Source organism: Ictalurus punctatus, chromosome 17, assembly GCF_001660625.3.
Source record: "Ictalurus punctatus breed USDA103 chromosome 17, Coco_2.0, whole genome shotgun sequence".
NCBI classification, from domain to species: domain Eukaryota; kingdom Metazoa; phylum Chordata; class Actinopteri; order Siluriformes; family Ictaluridae; genus Ictalurus; species Ictalurus punctatus.
The window spans coordinates 6,387,486-6,408,683 of record NC_030432.2 but is presented as its reverse complement, the minus strand read 5'-3'; the positions used below and the strand labels follow the sequence as shown (position 1 = coordinate 6,408,683).

Sequence of the window (21,198 nt, the reverse complement as noted above, 5' to 3'; positions counted from 1 at the left end):
CGACTATATAGCAGAGAACAGTACCTCTGGGTAAACTAATCCAAATGACATGCAATTATCTGTGAAGTCTTGAAGCCTAAATCATTGTATGTCTAAAAACCCCACCCTCTTGACTATACAGACTGTGCTTATGGCAGCCTGCACCCCGCATTGTTATTGTGTCATGTGGCATCCTGTGTCTGTTGCATGACCATGATCTTACTGTAGGTTTAGCATGAGCTGATTGGAGGACAGCAGATGTACAGAGTAGAAGGTCCTTCACATGCAGTGCAAGAAAAAGGGAATATAAAAAAATTCCATTACACAACCATTTAAAAAACACTTAAAGATTTAACCTGTGTACAGGTTGTATGCTGTGTTTTGGTCAATCGTCCTTCTTCCGCTTCAACCACCCTGAGGAGGCATTCAGAATGAAGAGCATGAGGCCAGAAGGACAGCACAGATCTAGCACCAGAAGAGGTAATGCATCATTAGCCCCTCACACACACACACAAACAAACACACACAAACACACACACACACACATGCAAAAAATGATGCATTTAATATTAATGGAACTCCTTTGTTAAATAAAGACTAAAAACAACTTCTGTCATACTCTTCATCCACTCCTGATAGACATGGTCATCAAAGATGATAGTTTTGCCAACACACTTTTAATGTATATACTGTGTATGGCCAAAAGTTTGTACACACCTGACTATCACACCCATGTGTGGTTCTTCCCTAAACGGTTGCCATAAAGTTGGAAGCACACAATTGTATAGGATGGCTTTTGTATGCTGTAGCAGTCCAATTTTCCTTCACTGGTATTAAAGGGCCTAAACCTGTTCTGGCATAACAGTGCCACTGTGCACTAAGCAAGCTGCATGAAGACATGGTTAGCCAAGGTTTGAGTGGAAGAACTCTAGTGACCTGGACCGAGCCCTGATCTCAACCCCACTGAACATCTTCGGGATGAACTGGAACACAGACTGCACCCCAGACCTCCTCACCCAACATCAGTGCTTGATCTCACTAATGCTCTTGTTACTGAATGGACACAAATCTCCAGAAAGCCACCCACAAGAGTGGAGGTTATTCTAACAGCAAATGGAATGGTATGTTCAACAAGCACATATGAATGTTATGGTCATGCGTCCACAAACTTTTGGCCATATATTAAACGGCCATTATTTATGCAGGTGATCTCATTTATATTAAGTTCTCTTTTTCAATAGAGACCTGTTATAATAAAATGCAGGGTGAACACGACACCCTGGGTGTTGTGAGAATAATGAGGACTTGGGTCGCACTTTTCAACACAGAAGAACTAAACATAAATTAAACTATGACTTTCATATGCAGTTGCAATGTGTGTTGCAGTTTTATGGTGGTTGTCTGCCATCTGCACAAGTTATTTTATTCAACTGGTAAAAATAGTTCTTATTGATGATTAGAATGTATCCTTGGTTGATGTGTGTAGTGAAGCAGGCAGTGAGAAGAATGTGCTAGTAGTCTGTCAATATTGGGTAAAAATACTTTGTGAAAGTTAATAGGATCTTCTTTCAGGAGAAAAGATACTATTTATCAATATTGGTAAATCCCTTGATGAACAACTCACTATTGGCAATTTTAATATTAATCAGTTAAGCTTCCATTGTGATGGACTGCCATAGATCATACAGTCCCATCAGTGTAGAGTTCTTGCCAGGAGAGCTTTTTAACTATCTATCTTCCAGTGATGGATTGACCTCTGGCTCGTGTGAGAAGCTTCTGGGGTGAAAATCAGCATTTCCAATTAGCAGGCCATGGTTCTCTCTCCCTGAAAAGAGTGGGCTGTTCTTTTTAGGTGATGGGAGTGACATTGCTCCTGGTGAAGACCTTGGGATCTCACAGTTGATGTAATGTTCTGTGTTGACAGACTGGCTTCTACACAGAAACTTTATGTAAGGTTGTGGCAATGGAAATGAGATTCCTCCACATGGTTGCTGGGGATAGAGTGAGAGGCTCTACAAACTGGGCGAGCCTCTAGCAGAGCCACTGCTCCTCTGAATCGAGCGGAGAGAGTTGAGGTGGTTTTGTTACCTTACAAGAATGCCCTTTAGTCTGTTTCTGCTTTAGATGAATCAGACCTGTATCAGTCACTAGACAGAGACCCGGGCAGACCCAGGACCTGCTGATAAGATTAGAGCTCACAGTTGGCTTGGGAACTTTTGGGGATTCCCCTGGAGATCTTTGTCTGGAGATAAAGAAGTCTGAGCTGACCTTTTTATCCTGCTGTCACTGCGACCCCACCCGGAAAAGTGGAAGGAAAACAAATGAATCAATGAACAATGAAAATCATTCAAGGAAGAACCACCCCATTATACCATCACTGTAATGAAGCCATCAACCACTTTGAAAACAAACCTCCAGTTGCCAACCAACGAAATGAGCATTAGTGGTTGGATTAAAGGTCTGGGTGATCAACGGTCTCTTTTTTTATTTTTTATTTTATTTTATTTTTTTTAAATCTGCTTTTGTGACTGTTTACTTCCTCTTTAGGAAAGTCATGGGTAGGTGGAGCGCCTTTGCAAGCCACAGCAGGGAGCATGAGAGGATTCATGTGGATTGTTGCAGGTGCAGTTTTCCATTTCCAGACACACAGACATTGTGAAATGTTGCCTCAAGTCACACTATACAATTTTATAAGGCCCTTATTCCAGGCATTTATAGCCTCTCCCTGTCCCAGAGGCTCCTGTGTTGCAGGAAAGAGGCTCAAACAGATCTCCAATCTGCCTCCTGTTATGTCCTGCCTTTTCCTGTTGGGCCACATAGCATGTAAACATATTTGGTCTGTTGCATTTCCAAGGCTGATGATGATAAACTCCTGTTCTGAAAGTATTTCTTCCAGTGTGCAACATTTCAACTAAGATTAAAACTAACTGATATAGCGTTGAATCATGGTTCATGAATCATGGTTTCAGACATATCAACAATATCGGTACTGAACAAATCCTATATAACCCCATTACTTGATGTAAATTCTGATACACATGTACTAGTTGGCAATAACATTTTTCTGATACTCCTGTGTAGGGAATGGTGGAGCATGCTTTCTCTTCATCTCATTGCCAGTCCAGACAGCTTTGTTGGCCATGCATTGGTTATTTAAGGAATTGGGCTGTCTTTTAATGTGTTTATTTATTTGACTTTTCTGCCTCCTTCTTCCATCCGCCATATCTCTCATCACTGTCCCACTCACCCAGTGCAGTTGGTCTGCAGGGGAAATTTGAGATATATATATTATATATAAAATAAATAAAAATTAAATTAAGAAATTAAGTCTCTTATAACTGCGTGTACCAGATTATTATTGAAAATGCAGGAAATGTAGTAAATTAACGAGTCTATCATTAAAAATTAAATATTGTGACTACACTAAATGGGGGCCACGGTGGCTTAGTGGTTAGCACCTCCAGGATTGGGGGTTCGATTCCCAGCCCCACCCTGTGTGCGCAAGCTTGCATGTTCTCCCCATGTTCCGGTACTCTGGATTCTTCCTCCAGTCCAAAGACATGGGTTGTAGGCTGATTGGCATCTCTAAATTGTTCATAATGTGTGAAGTGGTGTAAGAGTGTGGGATTGTGTCCTGCGATGGGGTGGCACCTGTCCAGAGTGTCCCCTGCCTTGTGCCCCGAGTCCCTTGGGATAGGATCCAGGCTCCCTGTGACCCTGTGTAGGATAAGTGGTATGGAAAATGGATGGATGGACTACAGTAAATGTATATGCAGGGAATTTTAGGGTAGTTTTCCTGTTTCAGTGTGTTTTGTTGTGTGTCTGTAAATAGATTTAAATAATTCTCACATTTCATTCATTAATTTTTATGTGAATCCAGGCTACTGTATGGAACACAAGGACACTGGTGAATGGCCAAAAGGTCTATTTAGTAAAATAGCAAAGGTCAATATATTGAATTTAAAAGCATTCTTTTGTTTTGGGGATATATTTTTCAAATGATATCAGCAATAACTTGACTGAAAAGTAGAATCTTATAAATAACTATATGAATTGAAGAGTTTCTTAGTATTCGGTACATCCCTTTTTTTTGCTTTAATAACAGTGTGCACGTGAGCGGACTCCACAAATTCGTATAAAACCTGAAGATCCATGTTTGATCAAATCCATCGGCATGCCGTCTGAACATGTGCCTTAATGGAAGGGATAAGACTCACAGAAAACCTTTTGTACAAAGGAGGTAACATGATTGATATCACAAATTTGCTTAAAATTAAATATCGACCTAGAACTTGTGCAACATCTTGAATATTGAATAGCCAAGATGATGCACATGTTCTAATGAATTAATTATGTTTTCAAAATTCTTTGTTTCAACTTTTGGACCCCAGAATTATGGTTCTACACTTAACATGAAACCATATGACACAGTAGCCAGGTTTCAATTGCAGTTTTGTGAAGAATATAAGCACTATTTCAAGAACGTTGACGACAAAAAATAAACGCGAATGGGCTGCGTTTCCGTTAAATGATGTTATGCAATTAAATCTGGGTTTTCTCCTCTCGCGATAGTCATTGCAATTAAACATGGCGACGATTCTCTGAGATCTGATGAGTGTTGGCACGGCGATTTCAATTGCATCCACCACAATAACTCTGGTAGTGTTTAACAGAAGGCGATGAGGGCATGTAATGCACACAATCATGAAAAGACAAGCCCCTTATACATTGCAGCGGCCACATATCCGGGATTTCTGGGAGATCATAGTCCGCAATGATTTTACAGTGGTTCTGTGGGTCCAATTCAGAATGACCTGCTTAACATTTGACGAGGTATGCAACAAAATAGGACCGTTCATGACGCCTACCATATCATGTCATGCAACCCAAATGCGAGAAATGTGTTTCCATTTAATTTTTTTTTTCGAAATTTTGCTTTGTCAAATTGTCTGAAAAGCCACCTCGTGCGAGCATATAAATTTTTATTTTGCGATATGAGTATTTATTTTTTCTAAATTCACGCTTTTTACGCAATTTCAAATTGCAAATTAAGCAGGTAAATGGAAATGCAGCTAGTGACACAGTGCAAGTAAATACAACCAATGGACTATAATCCAATACGATAAACAACACAGTAAACATTAAATACTGCAAAAACAAACGCTACTGCACTGTAGTATTGACTGTGTTTATTCTGATGCTCAGTGCTATTAACAGTAAGTGACAAAATGACTTGGTTATAAATATGATGTCTCTGTTGTAAAGTCAGTGGGTGGAGAAGGGAGGTTTAGCAGGGCGGAGTGAAAATGAGGTGTGTGTCGCTTTAAGAGACGGAGGTCTGATGTTTTCTCCGCCCCGCGCGCAGCACATCACATCACATCGCGCTTTTATTCCCTCCTTTTTCCGGCAAATCCCGCCTCCTGCACTGGGATTGTCCAATCGGCGGATAGCTCGTGATTATCCAACCCCAGCTCCAGACAGAGTAGACTATTAGCCAATGTTAGCTCTGGATTTGCTCTACTTCCAACCAATCATAGAACACGGAGGCGGGATTTGCCGGAATACAGGTGTGTGTGGGGGGGAAACAACGCCGCACATCAGCACCGTGGACAGGGCAGGGCAGCCGGCTTTAGAGCGCCGGACACCGGAGCAGCACCGCGCGGCCTCGGTTTTCTAAATAACACCGATCGGTTCGACAGAAAACGTGTTCTTATGTAAGTGCTGATGTTTTCCCCATGACTCCTTCATTTCTAGTCTGAACTGTAGTGATGCTGTTTTCGACAGATGCGCCGAAATCCCACCAGTCTGTCAATCCATGCAGCGTTTATTTTTAAAAAAAAATATTTTATACCACCAACCATATGCTCTGAATCTCCTATAATTAATTTTTTTTTAAACAGCATGACTGTGCATCCTTTTTTCCCCCTTTCTTTGTTCAGGTGTATGTAAATGTGATTTGATTAGTTACCATTGCAAAATGTTTTTGTATTGGTTTATCTACAATTTGCATATATCTTTCAGCTGATTAATGATTACAGGTGTTTCTGATTGAGAGAGATGGCTTTATGTACACATTGGCACACACATCCTTCCAAAGCTCCATGCATGAGTTTATCCCTGTATGTTCACTGAATCACAATCATTGGAATGCTAAGATTGACAGCGATGTTGGTTTGGAGAGCAGCAGTGTATAACTAACTTGTGTTAACATTAAGGAGTGAAGGAGGCGGATGTGTGCTGTCCATCATCTCTTCTGAAAATGTCACCATTATGTTGATGATTGTAGTACAGTTGATGTTGGAGAGAGAGACATATGGCACAAAAAAAATCATATCATGAAACTTGAGAGATATATCAATGCAAGTGCGTAACCATGGTATGGACATTGTGTGTGTGTGTGTGGGTTTGGGGGCACAACGAACTAGGCAGGAGGATATGCAAGTGAAATGTTAATGGTCAAAAACTGGAACTGACGTTAGCCTAGCCTACTTCATGGGTGTGCAAATATCAAAAGTTAATTGACGTTCTTAAGAACAAACCAAGCTATGGTATGATGCCTTCTATACTAAGCTAAGGTTACCTACTATTTAGGTATCTAGTTACTTACTGTCTCGGGGGGAAAAAAAGCTCATGTTCTGCTGCACTTTTCTACACTTGGCTGCTGTCTCCATTTCTTACAGACTGAGCTGCTAAAATATATCAACGAACTTACGTTGAGTAAGGGCACAACCAAGTGTACAAGTGGAGGGGGGGCACACCTATTTTCCTTAACAAACGGAAATATATTAAAAAGGAATAGACATAAGTAAATAGAATAGATGAAGAAAAGACAGATCCGTTGGCAGGGTTCATTAAAGGGGGACAAATATAAAATATTTTGTACTGTATATTGGGGGGACAGATTGGTATTTCCTCAACTTTGGGGGAGGACATGACCCCCACAAAGAATGCGTGGTTATGCCCATGTGTATCAATGTAATGTATGTCTGTTATGTATAATAAATTGCACACAGTACTGTGCAAAAGTTTTACACACCCCTTTTTTTTTTCAGTACAAACTTTGTTATAGGTTTTTATTTTATGAATTCTACATTATTGATTCAGTACAAAAACAGTTTAGATTCCAAAACATTAGTTTTCCAGCACAAAATTAAATTCTACAGAAAAATGTTTGTATGTCAGTAAAGAAATCCACATATTAAGCGGTAAGAGACACTTTTCAGACATAAAAATCTTAATGAAGGCTGCTGGGTTTCACTGCAGAAATAAGAAGCGAGTGCGACAGTCAAAGTCTCCAGAAGAACCGTGTCTGGTTCTGGAAGATGCTCAATAAAACTTACAGCTCATTTCCTTATAAAACTGCACTAATTGTATCTGGTCATCACACCAAATATTGCCTTTTTCATTTATTACTATTTACTGCTCTTTATAGTATTTATTTATTTTTTTAATGGACAAACATTGAATTTGATTGTTTTTGGAGGCATCTCTGCTCTACAGCATTTATTTTTTTGAATGTGCCTAAGACTTTTACTGAATATAAATAAAATTCAGTACAGAATTATGTAAAATCAGCCTCTTTTCCATTGTTTATTCTCATGGCATCTTTTGTTTCCATTAGACTCAGAGAGCCTGGTCAATGGGAACCACCAGTCAGGAGGACTGGCGTCTCACCCATCCCGACACGAGAGAGTGCGCCCTGAGCACAGTGCTATTGTCAGTTCCATTGAAAAGGACCTTCAGGACATTATGGACTCCTTAGTCATGGATGATCCCCTGCCCTCTTCCGCCTCCTGTGAGCCCAACAAGCCTTCCAGTCCCCTTGCTGCTCAGTCCCCGCTGTCCCCCATGTTAAATGGAGGTGGCCGTTATCTTCTCTCACCCCCCACGAGCCCTGGTGCTATGTCAGTGGGCTCCAGTTATGAAAATACCTCTCCACCCTTTTCCCCTCTATCCTCACCCTCAGCTGCAAGTACTGGGAGCTTTAACAGCCCCTCACCTAGTGGTTGCCAGGACCAGATTCTTTCTCTTCCTCCAGTACCAGTCAGGTCCTCGAGTTACAATTACACGAGTCAGCCACCCATACCTCAGCCTCGGACTATGCTGCCTAACCCGAAGGTGCCTGAGAGCCCCCGGCTCCAGAGAAAGGCTCTACTAGAAGCTCCACCCAGCCCTAAACCAGCCCGCAGGGGACTGAGTCAGAATAGCCCTGTGGGGAAGTCTCCGGACAGCTCTCGACTGCCCCCCATGTTGCCTTCAGTCTCAGTATCTTCAGTATCCAGTGATGCATCATCTATCAGGCTAGCAGTACCAACCAGCCCCAAAATGACTCCCAAATTTACCACCACATCATCCTCATCCCCTCCTTGTAGTCCCAGGGTGAAAATGACTAGCATTCTACAGGATCGTCCATCCAGTCCGTTTCATGACCAGTCACAGCCAGATCACTCACTCGCTTCAAGTCCCTCCCAGCTTCTCTCTCCTCCTTCTCGGGCATTCCAGCCTCCATTGGACCCAATTGTCCACATAATCCAGGGTGGACAGCCACAGCAACACTCACTTCAACCTCCGGAGAGTCCACGGCTGGCCCGCAGGAATCTGGAGGCTGGCTGTGGCAACAATGTGAGGGATCTGCCCCCTCTCAGCCCCTCCCTGGCACGTAGAGGAGTACCAGTACTCCCAGGGGCGCTTCCAGGAACCCTCTCAACCTGGTCCTCAGAGAGCCCAACTGCCAAGATAGTTCCAGAGAGTCCAAGACACAGACGCAAGGCCTCCTCCCCATCTCAGGAGCTATACAGTCCCCGGCTGGTGCGTGCCCGCAGCCCCTCGCCCACGTCTGGGCTGACGGATGGTGGTGGACGCAAAGGGAGCTTTGGGAACACTCTATCTCCTGCCTTCAGCCTGGGCTCCCTGCCTGGGTCCTCACCTTTAGCTAGTCCCAGGAACCACAGGAAGATGTCAGCAGGGCACAGGGACTTGCGGATCGGCCATCCTGGCATGAGGGAGCGCAAGAACAGCATTACAGAGATCAGTGACAACGAAGACGAGTTACTAGAATACCACCGGCGCCAGCGTGAGGAGCGCCTCAGGGAGCAGGAGATGGAAAGGCTGGTAAGTGACATGATGGAGCAGTGTGATATGGAAAGTAGTTTAGCCACATGGAATTCAGGTGCACCAAAAAGCAATTAAAACACTGCAGGTTGCATCTGTCAGGCCTCACTGTGACCATTTTGGCGGATTTATTACTGAGATGTTGTGTACCTTAACGTTACGAATTTGTCTTTTGGCTCATCTTAGTTCCATCTACTGCAGAGAAACGGCCAAATTATTGGCTTTTTTTTTTATGTACGGCTACATTTGACCTGTATATTGTGAATGTTTAATACCACTTTTTTTGGTATTCGTAAAGAAATGCAATTGCTGAATATATTCTGCTTCTATAATTTGTAGGCGTGAGTGTCTTTTGTGTCAGTCTGAAACCTTTAGTAAAGCCATAGTTACTCAAGATAGCAACCATTCCAAGCTGACAGACTGAAAGTGATGGGGGCTGCTGTCATGCCGTGGGAGAAGGCTCTGATTTCACCATGGCAACGTTATTGTTTGTTGTCCGTCTTACAGCGGCACGCACGGGTGAGAGACAAGCATCTCTGTCTGGTTGTTTGTCTGGAAGAAGTCAGCTGTCTTACATGCAGTTGTATAAAACTTCTGGAGGCTGATGGTTTTTTTTTTTCTTCTTTTTTTTTCTGGTTCCTCTTTTTTCCATTGATTTATTGGGAGAAAAAAATGAGGTCATCTCATTGTATAGATGCGTTCTGGACAGAGAGGATATGCCACACAAGCTCAGCTCTTTAGCGCTGTTTAAATTGCTAGACTATTTTTACGTACTTTATATTTATATTGGCCGTTTGCCATCTATGATGCAAAGACCCAGAAGGTAAAATCAATAAAGGATAAAGTAAGCCTAGCTAAGGCTGTAAGAGGGGAAGCTTTGATTTAAACTTTGCTTTGACATTGAGCAAGCTGAGCATATTTGTTTAAGAACAAGTGTAAATAGCGACGACAGTTCCACTAGCCTTGTTCAAGAGATAAGAGACCGTTTTAAAACATGTTTGACCCTCTATTAAATGAATTCAGGAAGATCATCTGATTATGTAGTTGTAATAAATTGTATTATATTGAATAAATGGTACTTCACATTGTATGTAATCACATTTGAACAGTAGGTAGGTAGGTATGTATGTATGTATTTATTTATTTATTTATTTATTTATTTGCCGTGGAACTGTAAGCCTAATTAATGTGTGAGACAATTTGGATGGTGCTAATCAGAGTGTTTTGAAAAGTCCTGGTTGTGTTCCATGGCACGTGATGAAAATAGGTTTAACACGCTATTGTGGCATTTATCAGACCAATACTCTTACCAACCTAAACATACCTTAGCAGCTGAAGTGCGCCAGAAGCTGGGCCTAAATACACAGTGTGACCGACCCAGCTGAGGTCAGAGGTAAGACTTCCTTGCCCTTCCAGCATAACCGACACCGCAGTGTGAGGGGAGGGTTGGGGGTTCAGTGCGAGTTATATTTACCCTATAAATCCCCCTGCGCAAAGTCCTTCTCAGTAAATGGAGTCAATTTCAATCAGATATATAAAATAAAAAATGGGCCAAATATAGTCGCTCCACATTCCAGAAGGATTTCAATCCCAGCCTTTACAGCATCCATCCAAATACCCATCTCTTATCGGAGGATCATTGTGCCGTGTGCCAGTGTGGTCGAGTGTGGCATTTGTGTGACATCACAAGTGTGATCTGAATATCTGTCTTTTCTAAGTCCAGCTGAGTTAGGAACTGAAAGACTTGCATGATGCGGTGTGTGCGAGCGATTTTTCAGTGTTAACGTTGCAGAGGCTCCAGACGCGCACACGGTTACTGGAGAGACAGTCTTGGCGCACACAGACACTTGGCATATGTCACCAGTCTGTCAGTTGGTTAGTGCTGTAAAGATGCCAAGGCTGGCCAAAGATGACCTCATTCATTTTTAAAGCAAAAGCTCCTGTGATGACATCGTGTTCCCATTATACCTTAAGATGGAATATATGACAGGAAAACATTTTAAAAATAAAAACCACTGCATTGAGCTTTACTGTTTGGTGATTTATTGAAATCTGTGGATTGTTTTTTAATGCAGCTCAGTGGTTTACATGGATTACTGCATTAAATAAATCTGTGTGTGTGTAGGTATGTTTTTGTTTAGGAAGGTGTGTTCATGTGTGAGAGAGAGACACAGAGAGTGAGACACACACACACACACACAGAGACAATGGACATTGTCTCAAAAGCAGCTTTACAGAAATATAAATACAGGATAAAGATTTTAAGTGTGTGAATTTATCCCTATTGAGAAAGCCGGTGGCGACGGAGGATGAAACCTTTAGAGGAACCAGTCTCAGAAGGAAACCTATTCCCATCTGGGTAACAACGGATAGTGTGAAAGTAAAAGAAAGTTCATTATGGTTTTAACATGAAGTCTGTTTTCACGAGTGTCATTCACACTTTATTAAGCTCATTGAGTTCATCATAATCTGGAGGCATGGAGTATCCACTCACCTTCATTTACTAGACATTTTGAAATGACCCGGGTGACCGACAAAAAAAAAATCTTCACAGATGACTCAGCTGGACCGAGAACTCCACTAACCTCTCTAGTGAGCATTGTGGCGGTTTCACGTTCTCCTTATGCCTTATTTGGCCCCATTTAACTGTACGTCATATCAGCATGTTGAGCCAAGATTAATGGAGTGAATTTATGGAGTAACAACAGGAACTGAGTGAATGAGCTGGCTAGAGTTGGATGTCTCAGTGGATTGGTATATGGCAGCCAGAGTGAATCAAACGTCTGCAAGTTACACGGCTGAGTTGTAAGTCCAAACAACTGCTGTTTCTTCTGTTTTTATTTATTGTGCCTCTAGACTGAAATATTTCGCAGTGACGACTAGCAGAAACATGCCTTTTGCTTGATTTCTGGTGGTTTCGATTTGAAATCATATGAAAAGGTAAAGGGATATTGTAAATACACTTCACATATTTTAGCTTGGATTATTAGTGCAAAGCTGTACATCACTGATTTTTAACTCCCTAATTAGAGCTCGAGTGAATCTCCATGCTGAGAAAGAAATTCCGAAGACAGCGACACAGGAGACGGGAGTCAGTGTAGGAGGGAGGGTGTGTACGTGCGTGTGTGTTGTATCATATCATCGCAGGCAGACCGAGGTCTTTGGAATGTAGGCGTCGGGGTCAGGTGCCACAGCCCTTTGTCCTGTGCTCTGATTGGTCTGTAGATGCTGGACTTGCCTGAGTGGAAATGACAGCAGGAGCATCTCTGAAGAAAACCATCAATCACTTCAGATTGCAGCTTTGTCCATGACTTCTCAGCTCTTAGCAGTGCACTACTATTGATGATGTGTTTCAGAATGTTGGGCTTTGCAGAAGTTTTTTGCTCCAACATGTAATGTAACTTTAATTGTTGAAGACAGCAGAAGAGCTTCGACCCATCTACTAGTTTATTTTGCCTGAGGCATACTCTCAGATGATACAGCATTAATCAGCTATCCTCTCTGTTATCCATTAAATGGATATAAAAGGTGGCAATTGAAAATTCTCTTGTGGAAACTGAATTTAGGAGTTATAAGCAGTTAAGTAATTGTGAATTGTTTTGTAGGAAAATGCTTAAACACATAAGAAAAACAAAACACAAGCAGTCAGTTCCCGGATAATTAAAATACACAGTCTGGTACGTGCGTGTTAAGAATTATGTTGCTGTGCTATCAGCAAGAGTTTAATTATTGAAGAGTCTTCAACCTTTAAAGGTTAGTTGGTAAAAACTAGGCAGCTGATTCAAATAAATCCCATGCAGTGTCCTCTTATCGTACGTTTCAGACCTCTTAAATGAGTCATAGGTGTTTAGAGAGCTCGAATTCATTTCTAAATCTTTCTGATCACTGAATGAGCTGAATGGTGGGCTGTGTTTGTTTATCTGTCTAAACTTGTGTGAGAGTAAAATCTAAAAGACCCCACCTTCATGCGAGAGCCTCTGCACAGTGTGAGAACTAGTACCACTTTAAAGCAAGGACAATGAGGGTAAGTAAGACTTTTTGGGATTTGTGGGATTTTGTGTCTTTTTGTAATGTTGAGTAAAGGGCAGGGTTTAGAGGATATTTTCAGGGCAGTGTCACCTTATTTGCTCTAAACATGAACCGTTTCTTTGACATAATAATCTGTAGTCATGTTCAGTTGTACAAGAACCTTCTGCTTGATCTCACAGATAGTTTTATTTAAATTCTTGTAATTCACATGGGTAATTACCTTGCCTCATTTTCAGAGCATGTGGGATAAAAAAGGCAAAGATTGAAGTAGTGCACTCCTTTAACAGAGCACAGTTGCCCCCCAAAACACCATTTTGTCTCCCTGAGACTCAGCAGGCCAAGATGGAGATGAAATGTGTGTGGGGAATTAGGAAGGTTTTACAACCTGAGTGTTCTTCAGCTCTTGTGGCCTGAAGCAACGTGCTACTTGGTTTCAGCGGGAAGCTTATTAAACTTTACCTAGAAAGGAGAAATGATATTTTCTAGGACTAGACTGAACACTTTTTCAGGCAGTATTTGAGTGCCTGATCATTCTGGTCTCTGAATGTATTTGTTTAATTACTTAAAATCAGGCTTGCTACGATAGTCGGTATTCCCGGTGTTACATGGTGTTCACCTGCACACCCATTACATCCCTTGCCCAGCGCAGCACCGCCCCCACCGTCGTTTTGCTTTTTTTTATTGTAATAGAAATCATTGAGTTCAGTTTGAGATCGGACGCTACAATTAAAAACTGAACGCGTCCGCTCGATTCAGCATCACAGTCAGAGTCGCAGCACAGACCAGCAGGAGGTAGATTTTATTTATCATGTGACGAGAGTGAGGTGAGCTGACTGACAAGATGCTGGCGGCAGATTTGTTTTCAAAGCGAAGTGTAAAAGCACCTATTTGGCAGTATTTTGGATTTAAACCCTGTGTTACCCCCCCCCCCCCCCCCCCAATAATACCGGTATAACCGGTGTTGTCGAATTAACCGGTGGGAAAATTTCCTGTTCTGTTTGGCTCGAAGCTGCAGAATGTTGTTCTGCTTATATAGCGGCAGATGTGTTTAGTCAAGGAACTTGTCTTTTTTATTTTTCTTATTTTTTTTAAAATTTGGTCAGAAACAACATGATGCATTCCAAAGGCTTCGAAACAGAGGGATTACAGGATATGACTGTTTGGCATTCAGACATGTAATTTTCTCAGAAAGACATCTGTGTCATATTCGAGGGAAGATGTGTCTCTTTTGATGCAGTAAAAAAAAAAAAAATCAAAGCACTTATTCCTCCACATGAAAGCGTTGGAGACTAAACAGAAAGCGAGATTTGTTAGACATGTTTAAGCTGACATTGGTTTGAAAAATGATCTGAGAATTAAAAATGAAAGCTTTTATATACGTTTTTAAAACGTGATCCTTGCAGCTTGTGAAGGGTCGGGGGTGTTTGAGCCGAGAACTCTGGAGCTGTAGGGCTTGTGGGCTGCAGATTACAGGTTAGACTAATAGAGGGTTTGGGGAAGCTTCATCACACAAGATCACAGTACAGCACAATCTCAACCAGGCTTTGTGGTGCTTTATGATATTCTACAAAGAATGAACCGAGATCAAGCCTTCCTACACCAAATATTTATCTTCTTTTCATCATGATTTTACCTCTCTATGCATCTGAGTATTAACAGTATGGTGATTATTAGATGTGCACCCTGTTTTCGAGGGAAACAAATTCTTCAAAATACTTTTTTCCTTTAGTATAATGCGGATGGATCGATTTGAACTATCTTTTTAATGGCGTAAATTAATCGGTTTATCCAATTAATTCAAATTAATATTCTACATTAGCAATTGTTTGCATTAAAAGTACCTCTTAAATTATGGGGGGGGGGAAACCAAGGGCTATAATTAAAGTATAATGTATTGCTGTGTTGAAATGTCAGTGTTACTGCCCTTCAGGGTGGGCCTGAGAGACACGGAGAGACAGCTGTCCTGCTGAGCGGAGACTCCTATCCAGAGCAAAAGCAGTAGGAGATCGGAGCCATGCTGCTCCATTAGCACATGAGAAGTGTGTTTGTCAGCACTGAAGAGGGAAACGCGCTGCTCAACACGCTGCTCAACACTCTGCTCCTTTATCTGTCTGTGTCCTGAGAGTGTCTCGTTCAGGCCGAGGTCTGATAAGAGCGGATATATGCAGCATCATTTCCGTTTCTTTCCGCTCCTGCTGTATTGGTGTCAGGGTCTTCTCTTAACTCATAATCCAGGCCCAGAGGAAATGAAACTGTTGTTTCTTTCCTCTAAAACAAAATTCTCATTAGAATGCAGAAAGTTACTGACGTTGTGCCAGATTTGTCTAGTCTATGGCGTTTATTGGCGACTGCTGTTGTCAGTTACTTGCATTTACACTATCTACAGACCAGTGAGAAGTGAATGGAAAAGCTCCTGGCTTGTTGTGTTATGCCTGGGGGTCTTCAGTCTTATCAACAAAGGGCTGGTGTGTGGCTGATGGCTTTCATTCCAACCAACAGGAGCTACACCTGAGGCCCTGTTTACACTAGTGCGAAAGCGATCCTCGTCCACACTGGCGTTTCCACCGTGTTTCAGAAACGATCTCCGTCCACACTACACGACCGAAAAATGTCACATGACCATTCATGCGCATACAAGTGTAAACAGGAAGTTGGTTGCTAGTCCAAACCGGCGTTCCATGAAGGGCTTACGCCGCTCGAAGTGAGATTTGTTGCCGATTGCTCAAATCATAGCTCGCCTCTTGTGCATGTAGGCAGCTGCAGTATTTACAAAATAATGGTAATGAGTCTTTAATCGCATCCATTACAGCACAGTGAAATTCTTTTCTTTGCATACCTCAGCATTTCAGGAAGCTGGGGGCAGAGCGCAGGGTCAGCCACGAAATACAGAATTAAACTGCACGACGGCTGCTAAGAATGATGACAAAGCCAGCGAAGCTTGCGGATCAGTCTCCATGATGATGTGTATACGATCAAGATAGCGTAATGGTCATACGGATGCACAGTGATCCAGAAGACCCATTCAGGAGGTGAATTTGGCAGCCACGCCTTCGTTTTGGTCCATTTACACTGAAACGTGAGCCCGGAGTTTTCAAACTAAAATGGGGTCTTCAGCGTTTCCAAAAGTCTCCATTTTCGAGGGTCGAAAACACCGGAGTAGTATAGACGACAGGCGTGACCGTAGCAAAAGTTATGCGTTTTAAAACGAAAACTGAGGCCTGAGACTGCTTGTTTAATCGGTTCACCTTAGTTTCCAATCAACTATCAAGTGTGCCTCCTATTTGTCTGGAATGAAAGCATGCAGCCACACCGGCCCGTAGCGGATAAGACTGAACACCCCCTGTGTTGTGCTTTGAGAGGCATTTTGCTGCTGTGGTCTTGGGTCCACTTGTCTCCTCACTTCACTGCAATACAAAGTTCTTATGACGAAACGTTTCTATTCAGATGGGTGTGGTCTTCCAGACTGACTCCGCCCACATCTGCAGGGCACAGTGGTTCGTTGAACTGTTTAATGTGTCTAAAAAAATTATGTAAATCAAATTTGTGGGAGATTTTTGACCGATTTGTTAGACACTCTCCATCATCATCGTCATCAAAACACCATGCAAAAGAAATCTATTTGGAAAGAAGGAGGTTCATCCCTCCAGTACAGTTAGAATTTTAATGAAATCTTTGATGAGGTGTATTAAAGCTGCTATGGTGACGTGTGGTAGAACAGCACCTTACTAAGACTTGTTAGTTTTTCTTTGAATATATCGCTCATCTGAAATGGTAGTGGCTGTAATGTTTAAGCTATTGGAAAATTTGTACATTTTAATATGCCTATAACTCGTATTGTTGTAAAAGGTTGCATACTGTGAAGACAAAGAATCATCTCAAGTCATTATCTGTTGTTTAACTTTGCCAAATGTCATGCACTTCATGAATGCTTTCACCCCTACAGTGATTTGTAGATTTGCTCTTTTAACTCTGATCTTTTTTTTTTTTTTTTTCCCAGGAACGGCAGCGACTAGAGACCATCATGAACCTCTGTGCTGAGTACAATAAGAACGATGAGCCGAGCTTGCTGGGTATCTCCAGGCCCACTGTGACGCAGAGGCAGCGGGAGAGTGACGAGGAGAATCTGAGAGAGGAGTGTAGCAGCACGGAAAGCACACACCAGGACATCAGGACACCATACAACCTACAAAATGGAGACAACATGCAGGTCCGAGCTTCTCCTACTGTACAGATGTTGTTGTTTTTGTTTTTTTTTTGTAGTAATACAATTTTGATATTTATTTTAAAATACTCTTTGGCTCGCACCTCTTGGGTTGGAGGATCGAATCCTGTCACCACTCTGTGTGTGTAGAGTTCGCATGTTCTCCCCGTGTTTTATGGGTTTCCTCCGGGTACTCCGGTTTCCTCCCCCAGTCCAAAGACATGCATTGTAGGATGATTGGCATTTCTCAATTGTCCGTAGTGTGTGAATGTGTATGGGATTGTGTCCTGCGATGGGTTGGTCCAGGGTGTCCCCTGCCTTGTGCCCTGAGTTCCCCTGGATAGGCTCCAGGCTCTTCGCAACCCTGTGTAGGAAAAGCGGTACAGAAAATGGATGGCTGGATTTTAAAATACTCAACATACATTTATCCCAGTTATTTGAATCATAAAGAATATGCATGCAATAAAAACAATTAAAAACTCTTCGACATGATTAGGCATTCTCCTGATATTGGCAAAGACATGATGACTGAGTAGATGTAACACTAAAATTATATTTTTATTTCATGTTTAGAAATATTTAAAGCACTTATTTTTCCTTTTTACTCTCAGTGAGTGTGATAGAAAATTGATTTTAAATATTGTTCGTCCTTTCTAGAGAAAATGGACATTGCACATGAACTTAAGTTTTATTGTTCCAACTTTTGTAAATGTATATAAAGCAAGTTTTAGGATTAAATAAATGAGTGTATGCTATTATAGGAAAGTAAGCGATAAGCAACGTGAAGCAGATTTTCTTTTACCATGGATATTATTTTTCCATACATCACATCCTGAAGTGTTTATTCTTCTTACACCACTGCAGTTCACCAATGAATGGATAAAAGAAGACAATGTACTTCTTGTATTTGCTCAAAGTTCAATTTTATGTTGTGGAACATTCATGAAACTTAGTTACTTAGTTCCTGTTGTTGCTTCATTTATAGCAGCTGTAAACAGTCGTTCGTTCATTCAGCTTCTCTTGAAATTATTAAAAATAATTAATAATAATTTAAAAATAAAAAAATATAATTTGTCATGTTACAATGAGCTGTTACTATACAAATGATATAACATGTTCAAATGAGCACATTTAATATAAATCTTGAAAAAAATTGAATTACAGACAGCAATATTGTCAGAGCTTCTGTTTTTGAGAATGAATCCAGTCCTTCTGTGAGATTTGAGAATTCAACAGTTCTGTGGTATAAGACTAATAACTGTCACTGATTTCTGTGCTAAATGCTTCAGTAGTATTACTTGAATGCTGATCTTTTGAAAAACTTATTTTATTTTATTTTATTTATTTATTTTTTTGCAGTGAAATAGTGAATTATGCGTTAAAAGTATTTTGAAGACCTGTACGTGTGTATTCTGTATGTATAGCTGGAGGAGATGTCAGGAAGCGGGACTAGGCTGGAACTGAGTTATTTGGAGGAGGAACGGGTGCGAGTGCTGGCGAGGGTTGATGAGCTGAAGGCTCGGCTCACGGAGCTGGAACAGCAGCTACAGGAGAACAAACAGGAGGTGGGAGACCCTGAGAGGCTCAGAAACACTCGACCCACATGTTCAAATGTTCTTGACAACATCCTTGACAACACACAAACAAACACGCACAAATTGTCGGATAAATGAGGTTTATATACACAAAGGAAATCCTTACCTAAAGATAAGAGTTGAGGAGAGGGGAATGTGAACCATAGCTGAGGGTGTGTGTGTGTGTGTGTGTGTGTGTGTGTGTGTGTGTGTGTGTGTGTGTGTGTGTGTGTGTGTAGGCGGAGATGGAAAGGGCCTTGCTACAGGGTGAGAGGCAGGCGGAGCTGAGCCAGATCGAGACTGAGACTGACATCATCACCCAGCTGCAGCACAAAGTCAGCGAACTGGAGAGTGCCATCCAGAGGGAAAAGGACAAGGTAGAAGCCTTTCTTACACACAATCACAAACTTGTAACCTACAGATTATGCAAAAATACTGAACTGCTACAGAGGCTTTGCAGGAAAAAAAAATCTACTGCATAGATTGCTGTTGATTAGTTAATAGATTTTGGGTGTTGGAGTCATGTGACAGCTCTCTTTCTCTAGAACTGTGACTGAGTGGGTGACTGCATGAGTGACTGACTGAGTGGGTGAGCGGGTGGAGGGGGGGGGGGGGGGGGGGGGGGTGACCGAGTGGGTGACCGACTGGTTGGATGCAGGTGTGCCTCTTTTCGGTTTCTTGCATACCTTAGTGTATTAATCTCCAGATTTGCCACTCCAGGTCTATCCTGGTCACTTTTGCCATCCACCAGTATAAAATGAAGGGCCGCAGTTTATCCAAATGTAACTACTTTCCTGTTTGGTGAAATTATGTTAAAGGAGTCCATTGGTAGTTTGAATTTAGCTTGAATAGTATCAGAATTTTTTAAATAATTTTTCATCAGGTTATCTACTTGGCTTCACTAACCAAACTCCATTAACCTCTAATATTCTTGGTGCATCCCTCTGCCTTTGTTTCTGTTTATCTTTGTGTGTCTTATTGCTGGCTGCACCTAGACTCGAGGATCAGCCTGGGAGCTTTAACACGAAAACAGTCTGAGTACACACAAGTCTGATGAGCTGAGCTTTCCTGAGGGCATCTGATTTGGGGAATTTCCTCACGTATCGCATGCAGTTTGTGGGGCTTGTTAATGTGCTGCTGTGGTGAGAACTGTTAAAGCTGTTAGAAGCTGAGAAGTGATGGGAATTTTTGGATGCTCCGAACTTGTGACTGAGAGCATAATAAAAGGTCAAGTGCTCCATTCCTGCTCATCTGAAGCAAAATGTTGGTGTGTTCCATTATAGCTTAACCTTTTAAGTTGCATAAATGAGGGGAAAAAAGAGAAAAGAGAAGTAGAGGCTCTTGAGTTTCGCAACAGAAAAGTGTTCGCCCTGTTGTCAGGAGACCATGAGTTCAAATCCTGAGGATGCCACAGCTATTCACGGCCAGGGGTCAAGGGAGAAAAATTGGGGAGAAAATGGGGAGGAAGGGAAAAAAAAAAACCCACTTGAATGCATACATAAAAATTCAGTTTTATAAAAATGTACAGACAAATAAATGTCTTCAGCTGTTATTAAACTAGTAAAAGTAGTATCTTATGAGTATTTCATTACTTATTTATTTGAAAAATAGCAGGATACTCAGCAGCCTTTTTGTACTTTAAGTTATGGTTATGCAGAGGAGATTTTATGTGACAGTAAATATAAAGTATCAATTATAAAACTTAAATTTTGTTCTTGAATGATGTGGAGCTCCTTTGATGCCTGACCCTTATATATGTATAAACAGGATTTATACTAGCTAGTAGTTAAAAAGTCACTTAGAAAATGTTTCGAATGTTATGCGATGGCTAATAATTAAGTGTTTAATGGCCGTTCCAACATGGATTCTTCAACAAAACCACGAAACTGAAACAATGAACTGCTACCTGCAGTTCACTAGATTTGATCTGGAGAAATGTTCTGAACTGTCAAATGCAACTTTATTTTTCTGTGGTGTCACTGAATCACCTGTGAGAATATCATTTTCTCAGCTCCCCTTGGCATTACACTCGAATGCCCAGGCAAAGTAAGACAAAACATGTTATAATTTGGCCTGGAATGCTTCACTGATCTGGAAACGCATGAAGGTACAGTAATGTATGGTATGTTTCTTCAAGTATGTCGTGTGAATAAGGATTATTCGAAGACTAACTTTAGTTTTCCGAAATATTAATGACACTGCTTTTATTAATCTTTCTTTCTGGGATGAAAGAAAGAAACGGCTAACCATGAAAAATGCAGATGGCGTAGCAAGAAATAAAACCTCCTCTGCACATTGAACCAC

General features: G+C 41.5%; 1 protein-coding gene across 16 annotated transcripts in view; it reads left to right on the top strand.

The window, feature by feature from the left end:
* phldb1b (pleckstrin homology-like domain, family B, member 1b) overlaps positions 1-21,198 on the top strand; it is a 78,498-nt gene that overhangs the window by 28,957 nt on the left and 28,343 nt on the right. For all 16 annotated transcript variants that reach the window (XM_047161524.2, XM_047161529.2, XM_047161523.2 and 13 more), the window contains 5 exons: positions 346-459; positions 7,601-9,090; positions 17,117-17,326; positions 18,745-18,885; positions 19,134-19,271. In XM_047161524.2, coding sequence (XP_047017480.1) covers positions 346-459; positions 7,601-9,090; positions 17,117-17,326; positions 18,745-18,885; positions 19,134-19,271 — 2,093 coding nt within the window. The remainder of the gene's footprint in view (positions 1-345; positions 460-7,600; positions 9,091-17,116; positions 17,327-18,744; positions 18,886-19,133; positions 19,272-21,198) is intronic.